This window comes from Phyllobates terribilis, unplaced genomic scaffold (genome assembly GCF_046119375.1).
Source record: "Phyllobates terribilis strain yellow unplaced genomic scaffold, ASM4611937v1 Scaffold_3__8_contigs__length_932513732, whole genome shotgun sequence".
NCBI classification, from domain to species: Eukaryota; Metazoa; Chordata; class Amphibia; order Anura; family Dendrobatidae; genus Phyllobates; species Phyllobates terribilis.
Genome location: NW_027362763.1, coordinates 5599626 through 5615271, shown reverse-complemented (window position 1 = coordinate 5615271; position 15646 = coordinate 5599626). Strand labels below are relative to the sequence as shown.

Genomic DNA, 15646 nt, shown 5'->3' with positions numbered 1-15646 from the left:
ATGGAGGTGTTATTCAGTCAGTGTACGGAGGTATTATTCAGTCAGTGTATGGATGTATTATTCAGTCAGTGTATGGAGGTAATATTCAGTCAGTATATGGAGGTATTATTCAGTCAGTGTATGGAGGTGTTATTCAGTCAGTGTACGGAGGTATTATTCAGTCAGTGTATGGAGGTGTTATTCAGTCAGTGTATGGAGGTGTTATTCAGTCAGTGTATGGAGGTAATATTCAGTCAGTATATGGAGGTGTTATTCAGTCAGTGCATGGAGGTATTATTCAGTCAGTGTATGGAGGTATTATTCAGTCAGTGTATGGAGGTGTTATTCAGTCAGTGTATGGAGGTGTTATTCAGTCAGTGTATGGAGGTGTTATTCAGTCAGTGTACGTAGGTATTATTCAGTCAGTGTATGGAGGTATTATTCAGTGTATGGAGGTATTAATCAGTCAGTATATGGAGGTATTATTCAGTCAGTGTACGGAGGTATTATTCAGTCAGTGTACGTAGTTATTATTCAGTCAGTGTATGGAGGTATTATTCAGTCAGTGTACGGAGGTATTATTCAGTCAGTGTACGTAGGTATTATTCAGTCAGTGTATGGAGGTATTATTCAGTGTATGGAGGTATTAGTCAGTCAGTATATGGAGGTGTTATTCAGTCAGTGTATGGAGGTGTTATTCAGTCAGTGTATGGAGGTATTATTCAGTCAGTGTATGGAGGTATTATTCAGTCAGTGTATGGAGGTATTATTCAGTCAGTGTATGGAGGTGTTATTCAGTCAGTGTATGGGGGTATTATTCAGTCAGTGTATGGAGGTATTATTCAGTCAGTGTATGGAGGTATTATTCAGTCAGTGTATGGAGGTATTATTCAGTCAGTGTATGGAGGTATTATTCAGTCAGTGTATGGGGGTATTATTCAGTCAGTGTATGGAGGTATTATTCAGTGTATGGAGGTATTATTCAGTCAGTGTTTGGAGGTATTATTCAGTCAGTGTATGGAGGTATTATTCAGTCAGTGTATGGAGGTATTATTCAGTCAGTGTATGGAGGTATTATTCAGTGTATGGAGGTATTTTTCAGTCAGTGTTTGGAGGTATTATTCAGTCAGTGTATGGAGGTGTTATTCAGTCAGTGTATGGAGGTATTATTCAGTGTATGGAGGTATTATTCAGTCAGTGTTTGGAGGTATTATTTAGTCAGTGTATGGAGGTATTATTCAGTCAGTGTATGGAGGTATTATTCAGTCAGTGTACGGAGGTATTTTTCAGTCAGTGTACGGAGGTATTATTCAGTCAGTGTATGGAGGTGTTGTTCAGTCAGTATATGGAGGTATTATTCAGTCAGTGTATGGAGGTATTATTCAGTCAGTGTATGGAGGTATTATTCAGTCAGTGTATGGAGGTATTATTCAGTGTATGGAGGTGTTATTCAGTCAGTGTATGGAGGTATTATTCAGTCAGTGTATGGAGGTATTATTCAGTGTATGGAGGTATTATTCAGTCAGTGTATGGAGGTATTATTCAGTCAGTGTATGGAGGTATTATTCAGTATATGGAGGTATTATTCAGTCAGTGTATGGAGGTATTATTCAGTCAGTGTATGGAGGTATTATTCAGTGTATGGAGGTATTATTCAGTCAGTGTATGGAGGTATTAGTCAGTGTATGGAGGTATTATTCAGTGTATGGAGGTATTATTCAGTCAGTGTATGGAGGTATTAGTCAGTGTGCGGTGTGGTTCCTTTCCTCTGGATCCCTGTGCACCTTCGTTATGTTTTATTACATCACACTCTTTATATCTTTCCACATTTATTATTATATATTAGTCACATTTCTCTGTGTAAACTCTGTGTGAACAGTGCCGGATTATATCCGGATGCGTCATGTGATCGGGAACGTTCCTCTGCCTCAATACCGCACTGCAGTGCACTACGGCCACATCCCTAGAGGAAAACCACACATAGTCCGCTCCCGAGGTGCCGGATCTGTGATAGGATCTACTACACAATATGTCGGATCTGTGATAGGATCTACTACACAATATGTCGGATCTGTGATAGGATCTACTACGCAATATGTCGGATCTGTGATAGGATCTACTACACAATATGTCGGATCTGTGGATCTTCACCTGCCGTGGCCAAGAGAGCACAGGCCTCCGCCGTCAGCAAGGGACGCCCCCGACTCTGCCGTCTATAGGACTTAAGTCTCAGCGATGACAGGACACCGGGTGGCGGCTTTATAGGACGTAAATGTCAGAGCAGCTGTGGGCCTCCAGGTGGCGCTCTCACAGGACGTCTCATTAGTGTATGGAGGCCTCTCCTCAGCCTCGGCCTATAACTCGAGCAGGAGGTCAGCGGCCTCGCTCCACCATCTTGTCTCCCAGCGGCCTCACTCCACCACCTCGTCTCCCAGCAGATCCATGAGAAATTCCTGGATCTTGGAGAAGGAGGGTCGGGAGGACGGCTGATATCTCCAGCACATCCTGATGAGGTGCGACATCTTCTCAGGGGTCTCAGGAGGAGGGATCAGGTCTCTTTCCTTCAATATGTCCTGGCGATATTGTCCGTTAGTTTTATCTGAAGGCGATAGAAATAATAATGGCGATTACAAGGCTGGCACCCCAAATACAGCCACCGACACAGGACTGACCCTGCTGTACATCCACACTCCAGTCACCTCCAGAGCTGCACTCCCTATTCCACTGTTACATCAGGTCTTATCCTCCAGTCACCTCCAGAGCTGCACTCACTATTCCACTGTTACATCAGGTCTTATCCTCCAGTCACCTCCAGAGCTGCGGTCACTATTCCGCTGTTACATCAGGTCTTATCCTCCAGTCACCTCCAGAGCTGCAGTCACTATTCTGCTGTTACATCGTGTCTTATCCTCCAGTCACCTCCAGAGCTGCAGTCACTATTCTGCTGTTACATCGTGTCTTATCCACCTGTCACCTCCAGAGCTGCAGTCACTATTCTGTTGTTACATTGTGTCTTATCCTCCAGTCACCTCCAGAGCTGCAGTCACTATTCTGCTGTTACATCAGGTCAACAAAATATATTTTATTGGGATTTTCTGTGACACAAAGTAACAAGTATTTGTGACGTGTAAAGGAAATGATACGAGGTCACTAATTATTTTACAAATATAAATCTGAACATTGTGACATTGTGCATTAGTATTTAGCCCCCTGTAGTCTGATGCCCCCGAATAACATTCTGAGTGACCAATCGCCCCCACAAGTCACATAATTAGTACATTGTGTCCACCTGGGTGTCATTTCTTCTCAGTATAAATACAGCTGTTCTGTGAAGGCCTCAGAGGTTTGTGTGAGAACATTAAAGAGCAAACAGTATCATGAAAACCAAGGAGCCCACCAGACAGGTCAGGGATAAAGCTGAAAACCAAGGAGCCCACCAGACAGGTCAGGGTAAAGCTGAAAACCAAGGAGCCCACCTGACAGGTCAGGGATAAAGCTGAAAACCAAGGAGCCCACCAGACAGGTCAGGGTAAAGCTGAAAACCAAGGAGCCCACCTGACAGGTCAGGGATAAAGCTGAAAACCAAGAAGCCCACCAGACAGGTCAGGGATAAAGCTGAAAACCAAGGAGCCCAAGCTGTGAACAGCTCATGGAGTAGTGTGCAATCCATCATCCAAACATGGAAGGAGTATGACAAAACTTCAAATCTACCAAGACATGGCCGTCCACCTAACTTGACATTTCAAGAAAGGAGAGCACTAATGAGAGAATCAGCTAAGAGGCCCATGGTCACTGGAGGAGCTGCAGAGATCCACAGCTCAGGGGGGAGAATCTGTCCACAGGATGACTATTAGTCGTATACTCCACAATTCTGATCTTTATGGGAGAGCGGCAAGAAGAAAGACATTTGTGAAAGACATAAGAAGTCCCATGTAGAGGACACAGCGAGGATGTGGAAGAAGAAGGTTCTCTGTTCAGATGAGACCAAAGGAGAAATGTTTAACCTAAATGCAAACGCTAAGTGTGGTGGAAAACTAACACTGCCCATCACCCTGAAAACGCCATCCCCACAGTCACACATGCTGGCAGCATCCTGCTGTGGGGAAGCTTTTCTTCAGCACGGGCAGGGAAGCTGGTCAGAATTGATGGGAAGATGGATGGAGCTAAATACAGGACAATCCTGGAGGAAAACCTATTAAAGGCTGCAGAAGACTTGAGACCGGGGAGTAGGTTCACTGAGGGTTTCGATCAGAACATATTCCTGTGTGTGAACGGCGCAGTCACAGTCCAGACCCAAATCCCAGAGAATCTGTGACAAGACGGGAAAATCACTGATCACAGACGTCTCCATCCGATCACTGAGCGAGAGCGAGGGGGCAAAGAAGACGGGGCACAATGTCACCTCTAGATGTGCAAAGCTGGAGACACAGACTCCAAAAGACTGCAGCAGAGAAAGGTGGAGAGACTGACCCCAAAAGACTGCAGCGAGAGGTGGAGAGACAGACCCCAAAACACTGCAGCAGAGATGGGAGAGACAGACCCCAAAAGACTGCAGCGAGAGGTGGAGAGACAGACCCCAAAAGACTGCAGCCAGAGGTGGGAGAGACAGACCCCAAAAGACTGCAGCGAGAGGTGGAGAGACAGACCCCAAAACACTGCAGAGAGAGGTGGGAGAGACAGACCCCAAAACACTGCAGCGAGAGGTGGAGAGACAGACCCCAAAAGACTGCAGCCAGAGGTGGGAGAGACAGACCCCAAAATAATAATAATCTTTTTATTTATATAGCGCCAACATATTCCGCAGCGCTTTACAATTCACAGACACTATGGGCACTGTCCCCATTGGGGATCACAATCTACATTCCCTATCAGTCTTTGGAGTGTGGGAGGAAAGCCACAAAACACAGGGAGAACATACAGACTCCTTGCAGACGTTGTCCTTGGTGGGATTTGAACCCAGGACCCCAGTGCTGCAAGGCTGCAGTGCTAACCACTGAGCCACCGTATATAGTGCTAGCCACTGAGCCACCGTGCTGCCCAAAAGACTGCAGCAGAGATGGCAGAGATAGACCCCAAAAGACTGCAGCGAGAGGTGGAGAGACAGACCCCAAAAGACTGCAGCAGAGAATGGTGGGAGAGACAAACCCCAAAAGACTGCAGCGAGAGGTGGAGAGACAGACCCCAAAAGACTGCAGCAGAGAATGGTGGGAGAGACAGACCCCAAAAGACTGCAGCGAGAGGTGGAGAGACTGACCCCAAAAGACTGCAGCAGAGATGGGAGAGACAGACCCCAAAAGACTGCAGCGAGAGGTGGAGAGACAGACCCCAAAAGACTGCAGCAGAGAAAGGTGGAGAGACAGACCCCAAAAGACTGCAGCGAGAGGTGGAGAGACAGACCCCAAAACACTGCAGCAGAGATGGGAGAGACAGACCCCCAAAAGACTGCAGCAAGAGGTGAGAGAGACAGACCCCAAAAGACTGCAGCGAGAGGTGGAGAGACAGACCCCAAAAGACTGCAGCAGAGAAAGCTGTGAGAGACAGACCCCAAAAGACTGCAGATAAAGCTGGAGAGACAGACCCCAAAAGACTGCAGCGAGAGGTGGAGAGACAGACGTCAAAATACTGCAGCAGTTAATGCAGAGAAAGGTGGTCCTACAAAGTACGGAATCAGGGGGCTGAATACTAACGCACGGCACAATGATCAGATTTGTATAATAATCAGTGACCTCATATCATTTCCTTTACTCCTCACTAATACTCGTTACTTTGTGTCACAGAAAATCCCAACAAAATACTTTTAAGTTTGTGGCTGTAACGTGAAAAATGTGGAAAAGTTCACTGGGTGTGAAGACTTTTTCAAGGCAGTGTATCCGTCCCCTTTCCCTCCATATATCTGTTTCCTCCCCCTTTTTATATCATCCCCTCAATTTCTTATATGCGACCCTTCTGTTTTGTCTTATATTTCAGGTTTCACCCTTTGTCCTCCTCCCTCCTCCTCCATCCGCCTCCGTCCTCCATCCTCCTCCTCTGTCCTCCTCCATCGTCTGCTGACCTCCTCCACCCTCCTCCATCCATCTTCCTTCCTCCTCCTCCGTTTTCTGCCTTCCTCCTCCCTCCTCCTCCATTTTCCTCCCTCCTCCTCTGTATTCCGCCCTCCTCCATCCTCCGCCTCCATCCTCCTTCATCCTCCTCCATACACCTCGGTCCTCCTCCATCCTCCACCTCCGTCCTCCTTCATCCTCCTCCATACACCTCGGTCCTCCTCCATCCTCCGCCTCCGTCCTCCTTCATCGTCCTCCTCCGTTTTCCTCCCTCCTCCTCTCTCCTCTTCCTCCTCCCTCCGTCGTCTGTCCTCCTCCATCCTCCTTCGTCCTCCCCCTCCGTCGTCTGTCCTCCTCCTCCCTCCACCTTCGTCCTCCCTCTCCGTCGTCTGTCTTCCTCCTCTGTCCTCCTCCCTCCTTTACCCTCCTGCCTCCTCTTCTGTCCTCCTCCGTCGCCCTCTGTCCTTCATTGTCCTCCTCTGTCCTCCTCCGTTTTTCTCCCTCCTTCTCTCTCCTCCTCCCTTCTCTTCATCCTCCCTCCGTCATCTGTCCTCCCCCTCCCCCTCTGTCGTCTGTCCTCATCCTCCCCCTCCGTCGTCTGTCGTCCTCCCCCTCCGTCGTCTGTCTTCCTCCTATGTCCTCCTCCCTCCTTTACCCCCCTCCGTCTCCCTCCGTCCTCCTCCGTTGCCCTCCGTCCTCCCTCCTTCTCTCCTCCTCCCTCCTCTGTCCTCCTCCCTCCTCCTCTCTCTGTCCTCCTCCCTCCTCTTCCTTCCTCCCTCTGTCCTCCTCCCTCCTCTTCCCTCCTCCCTCTGTCCTCCTCTCTCCTCTTCCCTCCTCCCTCCCCCCTCCTCCCTCTGTCTTCCCCCCTCCTCTCTTCTCCCTCTATCCTCCGCCCTCCTCCATCCTCCTCCGTCCTCCTCCTCCTCCTCCTCCCTCCTCCTCCTCGTCCTCCTCCTCCGTCCTCCTCTTCCTCCGTCCTCCTCCTCTTCCTCCGTCCTCCTCCTCCGTTCTCCTCCTCCGTCCTCCTCCTCCTCCGTCCTCCTCCTTTGTCCTCCTCCTCCGTCCTCCTCCTCCTCCTCCGTCTTCCTCCTCCCTCCTCCTCCTCCCTCCTCCTCCTCCCTCCTCTTCCTCCGTCCTCCTCCTCCTCCGTCCTCCTCCTCCGTCCTCGGTCCTCCTCCGTCCTCCTCCTCCTCCGTCCTCCTCCTCCTCTGTCCTCCTCCTCTGTCCTCCTCCTCCGTCCTCCTCCTCCTCCGTCCTCCTCTGTCCTCCTCCATCGCCCTCTGTCCTCCTCCTCTGTCCCCCTCCTCTGTCCCCCTCCTCTGTCCTCATACTCTGTCCTCCTCCCTCCTCTATCCTCATTGCTCCTCCTCCTCCCTCCCTCTGTCCTCCTCCCTCCTTCCTCTGTCCTCCTCCATCCTCCTCCCTCCGTCCTCCTCCCTCCCTCTGTCCTCCTCCCTCCTTCCTCTGTCCTCCTCCCTCCTCAGTCCTCCTCCCTCCTCTGTCCTCCTCCCTCTGTCCTCCTCCCTTCTCCATCGTCCTCCCTCCTCTGTCCTCCTCCCTCCTCTGTCCTCCTCTAGATTCCTCTGTCCTCCTCCCTCCTTCCTCTGTCCTCCTCCCTCCTCCGTCCTCCTCCCTCCTCTGTCCTCCTCCCTCTGTCCTCCTCCCTTCTCCATCGTCCTCCCTCCTCTGTCCTCCTCCCTCCTCTGTCCTCCTCCCTCTGTCTTCTGCCCTCCTCCCTCCTTCCTCCGCCCTCCTCTGTCCTCTGTCCTCCTCCCTCCTCCTCTCTCCTCCCTCCTTCCTCTGTCCTCCTCTGTCCTCCTCCCTCCCTCTGTCCTCCTCCCTCCTTCCTCTGTCCTCCTCCCTCCTCCATCCTCCTCCCTCCTCTGTCCTCCTCCTCTGTCCTCCTCCCTTCTCCATCGTCCTCCCTCCTCTGTCCTCCTCCCTCTGTCCTCTGCCCTCCTCCCTCCTTCCTCCACCCTCCTCTGCCCTCTGTCCTCCTCTGTCCTCCTCCCTCCTCCTCTCTCCTCCCTCCTTCCTCTGTCCTCTTATGTTCTGCTCCTCCCTCCTCCTCCCTCTGTCCTCCGCCCTCCTCCCTCCTTCCTCTGTCCTCCTCTGTCCTCCTCCCTCCTCTGTCCTCCTCCTCCCCCTCCTCTGTCCTCCTCCCTCTTCCCTCCTCTGTCCTCCTCCCTCCTTCCTCTGTCCTCTTCTGTTCTCCTCCTCCCTCCTCCTCCCTCTGTCCTCCGCCCTCCTCCCTCTTTCCTCTTCTGTCCTCCTCCCTCCTTCCTCTGTCCTCCTCCGTCCTCCTCCCTCCTCTGTCCTCCTCCTCTGTCCTCCTCCCTTCTCCATCGTCCTCCCTCCTCTGTCCTCCTCCCTCCTCTGTCCTCCTCCCTCTGTCCTCTGCACTCCTCCCTCCTTCCTCCACCCTCCTCTGTCCTCCTCTGTCCTCCTCCCTCCTCCTCTCTCCTTCCTCTGTCCTCTTCTGTTCTGCTCCTCCCTCCTCCTCCCTCTGTCCTCCGCCCTCCTCCCTCCTTCCTCTGTCCTCCTCTGTCCTCCTCCCTCCTCTGTCCTCCTCCTCCCCCCTCCTCCCCCCTCCTCCCTCTTCCCTCCTCTGTCCTCCTCCCTCCTTCCTCTGTCCTCTTCTGTTCTCCTCCTCCCTCCTCCTCCCTCTGTCCTCCGCCCTCCTCCCTCTTTCCTCTTCTGTCCTCCTCCCTCCTTCCTCTGTCCTCCTCCGTCCTCCTCCCTCCTCTGTCCTCCTCCTCCCCCCTCCTCTGTCCTCCTCCCTCTTCCCTCCTCTGTCCTCCTCCCTCTTCCCTCCTCTGTCCTCCTCCCTCCTCCTCCCTCCTTCCTCTGTCCTCTTCTGTCCTCCTCCATCCTCCCCCCTTCCCCTTGATTTAACCATTGTCCGTTCTCATGGTCCCCACCTGGGAATGGTGGTCTTCCGTAGGTGATGATTTCGGCCAGCAGGACTCCATACGACCAGATGTCGGACTTGATGGTGTATTTCTGCACATGGAAAACCTCTGGTGCCGTCCACTTAATGGGAATCTGTGCGTCTGTGGAAGAGCGGGGATGTAAGTGTTAAACGTCATGGATATGTGGTGGATCATCATCCTGTGATGTCCAGACGGGGGCGCTACACCCACATGATAGTGCCAGCAGATCTGGACAAGCCTCATCATCCCCCCATCCTTTACTAGTTCATTATATTGGAGGTCAAAAATTAATACTCTGGTAATTACAGTCATAAGGAAAAGTAAGTACACCTCATAGACTGCAACAATGGATTGGTGGTCTCCGCTGTCGGCCGTCCCCACACCGCTAGAGTATTCTTCCATTATTTTTATAATGCAGCTCAAACCATCCCTGATCCATGATCCCCACATGAGACCACGTACTGTACATGTGAGACTCTGCACCCTACATATATGTATATCTAAAGTGATATCAGAAGTCTTCACACCCCTGGTAAAATGCCAGGTTTTTATCATGTAATAAAATTCTACAAGAACAATAATTTTCAGAACGTTTTCCCCCTTTAATGTCGCCATAATCTGTACAATTTACTTAAAAGACAAACTGAAATAATTTCTGAGGTAAAATTGTCTGATATTTGTTCTGTCCATAACACCCTCCCCCTTGACTAAAGCCCCAGTTCCAGCTGCTGAAAAACAGCCCCAGAGCAAAATGCAGCCCCCGCCATGCTTCACTGTGGGGATGGTGATCTTCTGGTGATGACCGGTGTCGGCTTTACACCTTCTGGGATTATGGCCACAAAGTTCCCCTTCTGTCTCATCAGAAAGAGCACGTTTCCTGCTTCTGGCCGACGTGATGGAGGTTTTAGTAGAATATCACCGGCCTGGAGCATTATAGTGAATCCTGCATTGAGCAGGGGGTTGGACAAGATGACCTTGGAGGTCCCCTCCAACTCTAACATTCAAGGATTCTATGATTCGAGAGATTGTTGTTACATTCAGGACACAAGCAGGACTGGCCAGAAATTCCTGCAGCTCTTTAATGTTGCTGGCCTCCAGGACCAATTCCCTTCTTGTCTTTTCATCAGTTTCTGATGGACGTCCAGTTCTGGATAACGTCACTGTGGTGCCACATTTTAGCCTCTTCTTAATGACGTCTTCAGTGTCCCTGGTAGATCGGATGCCTGGGAAATGTGTTTGTAGCTTCTCCTGACTGATAACATTCCACACTGAGATCCTTTGCTGTGTTGTCAGCTGTTTACGGACCAGAAAAAGTCAGGAAAATCCTCCTAGAACAACAAAACTTTCTTTGGGGTTAATCAGGATCGCTGTAAATAATGGCAGCCGAGCACTGGGTACTGTGTAACATGATGGGAAATGTGATTGGCTGATTCTGAGCACAACCACAGTCCCGATTATAAGAGGGTGCTCACACTTATGCAACCACATTATTTTAGGTTTCTGATTTTTACTTTCCCATCAAAATGATTTCAGTTTGTCTCTCCCTGGATTGGTACAGATTGTGGAAGACGTTAGGAGGAAAAGTCCTGAGACGGCTCTTCTTGTAGGATTATTTTACATGACAAAAAACCTGACATTTTACAGGGGCATTTAGACTTTTTATATGCCCTGTATATATAACCGTTGGCCATTAATGAGCGTCACCTGCTGTGATGGCCATGGAGGTGCTGTCCATGAAGCGTGCCAGGCCGAAGTCTCCGATCTTGCAGGACATCATGGCCGAGAGGAGGATGTTCTCGGCGCGCAGGTCCCGGTGGACGCAGCCCTTCCGCTCCATGTAGTCCATTCCTTGGGTGATCTGAGGAGATTCAGGACAGATCCATCATTCCTGATCTCCACGGACATATCTATTACACGCCTGTGCGGCAGTGACATGTATGGAGGAGGTGACATGCATGGAGGCGGTGACATGCATGGAGGCGGTGACGTGTGTGGAGGTGGTGACATGTGTGGAGGTGGTGACGTGTATGGAGGCGGTGATGTGTATGGAGGCAGTGACACGCGTGGAAGCAGTGATGTGCGTGGAGGAGGTGAGGTGCGTGGAGGCAGTGAGGTGCGTGGAGGCGGTGAGGTGAGTGGAGGCGGTGAGGTGCGTGGGGGTGGTGAGGTGCGTGGAGGCGGCGAGGTGCATGGAGGCGGTGAGGTGAGTGGAGATGGTGAGGTGCGTGGAGACGATGAGGTGCGTGGAGGCGGTGAGGTGCGTGGAGACGATGAGGTGCGTGGAGGCGGTGAGGTGCGTGGAGACGGTGAGGTGCGTGGAGGCGGTGAGGTGCGTGGAGGCGGTGAGGTGTGTGGAGGCGGTGAGGTGCGTGGAGGAGGTGAGGTGCGTGGAGGCGGTGATGTGCGTGGAGGAGGTGAGGTGCGTGGAGGCGGTGAGGTGCGTGGAGACGGTGAGGTGCGTGGAGGCGGTGAGGTGCGTGGAGGCGGTGATGTGCGTGGAGGAGGTGAGGTGCGTGGAGGCGGTGAGGTGTGGAGGCGGTGAGGTGCGTGGAGGAGGTGAGGTGCGTGGGAGTGGTGAGGTGCGTGGGGGTGGTGAGGTGCGTGGAGACGATGAGGTGCGTGGGGGCGGTGATGTGCGTGGAGGCAGCGAGGTGCGTGGAGGCGGCGAGGTGCGTGGAGGAGGTGAGGTGCGTGGAGGCGGTGAGGTGCGTGGAGGCGGTGAGGTGCGTGGGGGCGGTGATGTGCGTGGGAGTGGTGAGGTGCGTGGGGGTGGTGAGGTGCGTGGAGACGATGAGGTGCGTGGAGACGGTGAGGTGCGTGGAGGCGGTGAGGTGCGTGGAGACTGTGAGGTGCGTGGAGACTGTGAGGTGCGTGGAGGCGGTGAGGTGCGTGGGGGCGGTGATGTGCGTGGGAGTGGTGAGGTGCGTGGGGGTGGTGAGGTGCGTGGAGACGATGAGGTGCGTGGAGACGGTGAGGTGCGTGGAGGCGGTGAGGTGCGTGGAGACTGTGAGGTGCGTGGAGACTGTGAGGTGCGTGGAGGCGGTGAGGTGCGTGGAAACGGTGAGGTGCGTGGGGGCAGTGATGTGCGTGGACGAGGTGAGGTGCGTGGAGGCGGTGATGTGCGTGGAGGCGGCGAGGTGCGTGGAGGCGGCGAGGTGCGTGGAGGAGGTGAGGTGCGTGGAGGCGGTGAGGTGCGTGGAGGCGGTGAGGTGAGTGGAGGCGGTGAGGTGCGTGGGGGTGGTGAGGTGCGTGGGAGTGGTGAGGTGCGTGGGGGTGGTGAGGTGCATGGAGACGATGAGGTGCGTGGGGGCGGTGATGTGCGTGGAGGAGATGATGTGTATAGAGGCACCGACCTGGACGGCGAAGTCCACCAGCTGTGGAAACGGCAAATCCTTCATCTTCTGATGAGCTGAGAAAGAAGACAACAAAATATATCAATATTCAGAAACCCTGCATGATGGGGATGATAGTAGGAGATATACAGGATGATGAGTGTTATAGTATGATATGTACAGGATGATGGGGGTGATTTGTAGGGTTGCAGGCATCCCTGGTCATATAACTGTTATTGTGAACAGTTAAAGCAGGATCCTGTCAGCAGGATTGTGCTCAGTAAACCATATACACTGTCAGGTGGGTGACATTGCACTGATTAATATGATACCTTGGTTGATGAAATCCGTCCTGTGGTTCTTGTGTAATCTTTACTTTCAGTTTGGAGATAATGATATGTTCGTGCTCTGGGGCGGCCTGTGGGGGGCGCTCTATCTGGTGCTCCGGGGCAGCCTGTGGGGGGCGCTCTATCTGGTGCTCCGGGGCGGCCTGTGGGGGGGCGCTCTATCTTGTGCTCCGGGGCAGCCTGTGGGGGGGCTCTATCTGGTGCTCTGCTTACATATTCATCTGTATTGCTCTTATGACAGCTCACTGATCGGTCACTGACCTGCCCCTTATTTTACCTAGCCCCGCACTACTTGATGCATTATGTAAAATAAGTATATCATTATCTCCAAACTGAAAGTAAAGTTTACACAAGAACCACAGGACGGATTTTATCAACCAAGGTATCATATTAATCAGTGCAATGTCACCCACCTGACAGTGTATGTAGATTACTGAGCACAATCCTGCTGACACGTGCGCTTTAAGCAAGTTGAAGATGAAATGATCTAAAAGACCTAAAGGTAAAGATGACACATTTCCTTTGTATTTTAGGCAAAAAATTAAATAAAATATATATATTGTCATGTTTTATATTTAAAAAATTACAAAAAGTAAAATGGGCCAATATATATATACCATATATATATATTTGCCTACAATACAAAGGAAATGTGTCATCTGCAGCTTTCGGCCTTTTAGAGATCATTTTATCTTCAGCTTGCTTAACTGTTCACAGTAACAGTAATTTTGACCAGGGGTGCCCAAACTTTTACATGCCGCTGTATATCAGTGCCGGGGCCTTGGATCTTCACCTTGCAGATATTTCTTCAGGCTCCCCTGTGGCATGTACTCAGTGACTATGAAGACGGGCTTGGTCTGCAGACACACGGCGTATAATTTCAGCAGCTTCTCGTGGCTCAGCTTCCACATGGTCTCCGCTTCCCCGTACAACGTCTTCTGGAGGGACTCGGCCGTGACTGTCATCAGAACGAAGATACATAGAGTAAGAAGTTGTCACATCTGCCCCCACAGTATCCAGATGTGTAATGATGGGAAGCCACAGTATGAGCAATCACAGGGATAGTCCTGGTGTGGGCACCCACCCTACTGGGGCAGGATAAGGCATATTTATGGAGATGGAGGAGAAGTTGAGTGTCACCTTGGAGTTCCTTCACCGCCACCTCCGTGGTTCCGTTCCACAAGCCCAGCCACACCGTGCCAAACTTGCCGCTGCCCAGCCGCCGGACCTTCTGTATGGAGCTAGGGTCGATCTCCAGTTGGTCTACGGTGGTGTGGGATATGCTCTGCACCGAAGGAAGGTCCAGCTTCAGCGAGGAAAAGAAGAAAGAGTGAGTGTGGAGGAAAGGTCTGTAGATCCGAGCCCCTTCGACCTTCCAACCAGATTGCCCCCTCCAAATTCCCCAGTACACAGGGGAAGCAGACATCTTACAACCTAGCTTGTTCCTGCAAGGCCCCCAGTCCACCCATGGTCCCAAGTCTCTTGACCCGTGATGTGGTGACCCCGGCTGGTGCCGACCATAATAACTTGTACTGGGGGCAGGCACCACACATGCTCACAAGATATAATGGGGGGCCAGACCTTCTGAAAGGAGGGGGATCACTGGGACCAATGTGTGGTAACAGTGGCCGTGAATCCTCTCATACATCACCTTGACGCACGGTGTCTCCAGTTTACAGCACAGTCCGTCATACTGGTCGAGATAATACAGGACGAGATCCTTAAGACTGGGAAACGACATTCTCTCCACCAGACAGAAGGAGCCATGGATGGACTGACGAATCTTGTAATGTCTCACCAACTTCTCCACACGCACTACAAGAAACATGGTGACATCCGGTAATACCACAGCCATGTTGCAATCGGGACGAGATCATGATAATTAAGCCAGGATCCTGTCATGTGTCCTTGAGAAGAGGTGCCTGCTGTCATCCCAGCGGAGGGAATCGTCATCCCAATGGAGGGGGATCGTCATCCCAATAGAGGGGGATCGTCATCCCAAGGGAGGGGATCGTCATCCCAAGGGAGGGGATCGTCATCCCAAGGGAGGGGGATCGTCATCCCAAGGGAGGGGGATCGTCATCCCAATGGAGGGGATCGTCATCCCAATGGAGGGGATCGTCATCCCAAGGGACGGGGATCGTCATCCCAATGGAGGGGGATCGTCATCCCAAGGGAGGGGGATCGTCATCCCAGGGGAGGAAATCGTCATCCGAATGGAGGGGATCGTCATCCCAAGGGACGGGGATCGTCATCCCAATGGAGGGGTGTCGTCATCCCAATGGAGGAGGATCGTCATCCCAATGGAGGGGGATCGTCATCCCAAGGGAGGGGGATCGTCATCCCAGGGGAGGGAATCGTCATCCGAATGGAGGGGATCGTCATCCCAAGGGACGGGGATCGTCATCCCAATGGAGGGGGATCGTCATCCCAATGGAGGGGGATCGTTAGCGAGATGGGGGGAAGTGGTCAGTCTGATGGCCATGATTGATGACCACCATTGATGACCGCCCCTCGGCTTGTATCATGATCGGCCCCTCGTCGGGGCAGGATACTACTGTAAATCACACACCAGGACCGCATGACAGGGAAACCACAATTCCACTCACTCTGTTTTTCTACATCTACGGTTTTGGAGGGTTTCTCCCACATAGATTGTCATAGACACAGTAAACAGACACCAAGTGGAAAAACTGGTTCTGAGCTGAGACTGAATGAACGCGGCCGAGCCTCACGCAAACATCAACTCGAGCCGGTCACGGGCCGCACAATAGAGGCCTTTGTTCAGCAAATATTCCCGAGAGGATACAAATAAGAGAAACATCTAAAAACTGTCAGTGGATGGTGAATGTAAGTGCGACCTGGAGAAACGCCAAGCCACCCATGGGAATCCCATCACTGGGCTCAGGTGCAACTATGTGTGCTGCCGAACAGCCTCAGTGTGCTGCCGAACAGCCTCTGTGTGCTGCCGTACAGCCTCTGTGTGCTGCCGAACAGCCTCAGTATGCTGCCAA

General features: G+C 52.1%; 1 protein-coding gene across 1 annotated transcript in view; it reads right to left on the bottom strand.

The window, feature by feature from the left end:
• Positions 1–1791: 1791 nt before the first annotated feature.
• Positions 1792–15646, bottom strand: part of LOC141258657 (tyrosine-protein kinase-like) — a 58656-nt gene continuing 44801 nt past the window's right edge. The window contains exons 3-9 of the mRNA XM_073673614.1: positions 14284–14447; positions 13773–13938; positions 13426–13590; positions 12307–12362; positions 10658–10811; positions 8942–9073; positions 1792–2578 (exon numbers count right to left, since the gene is read on the bottom strand). Of these exons, the coding sequence (XP_073529715.1) occupies positions 2391–2578; positions 8942–9073; positions 10658–10811; positions 12307–12362; positions 13426–13590; positions 13773–13938; positions 14284–14447 (1025 nt within the window). The 3' untranslated portion in view covers positions 1792–2390. The remainder of the gene's footprint in view (positions 2579–8941; positions 9074–10657; positions 10812–12306; positions 12363–13425; positions 13591–13772; positions 13939–14283; positions 14448–15646) is intronic.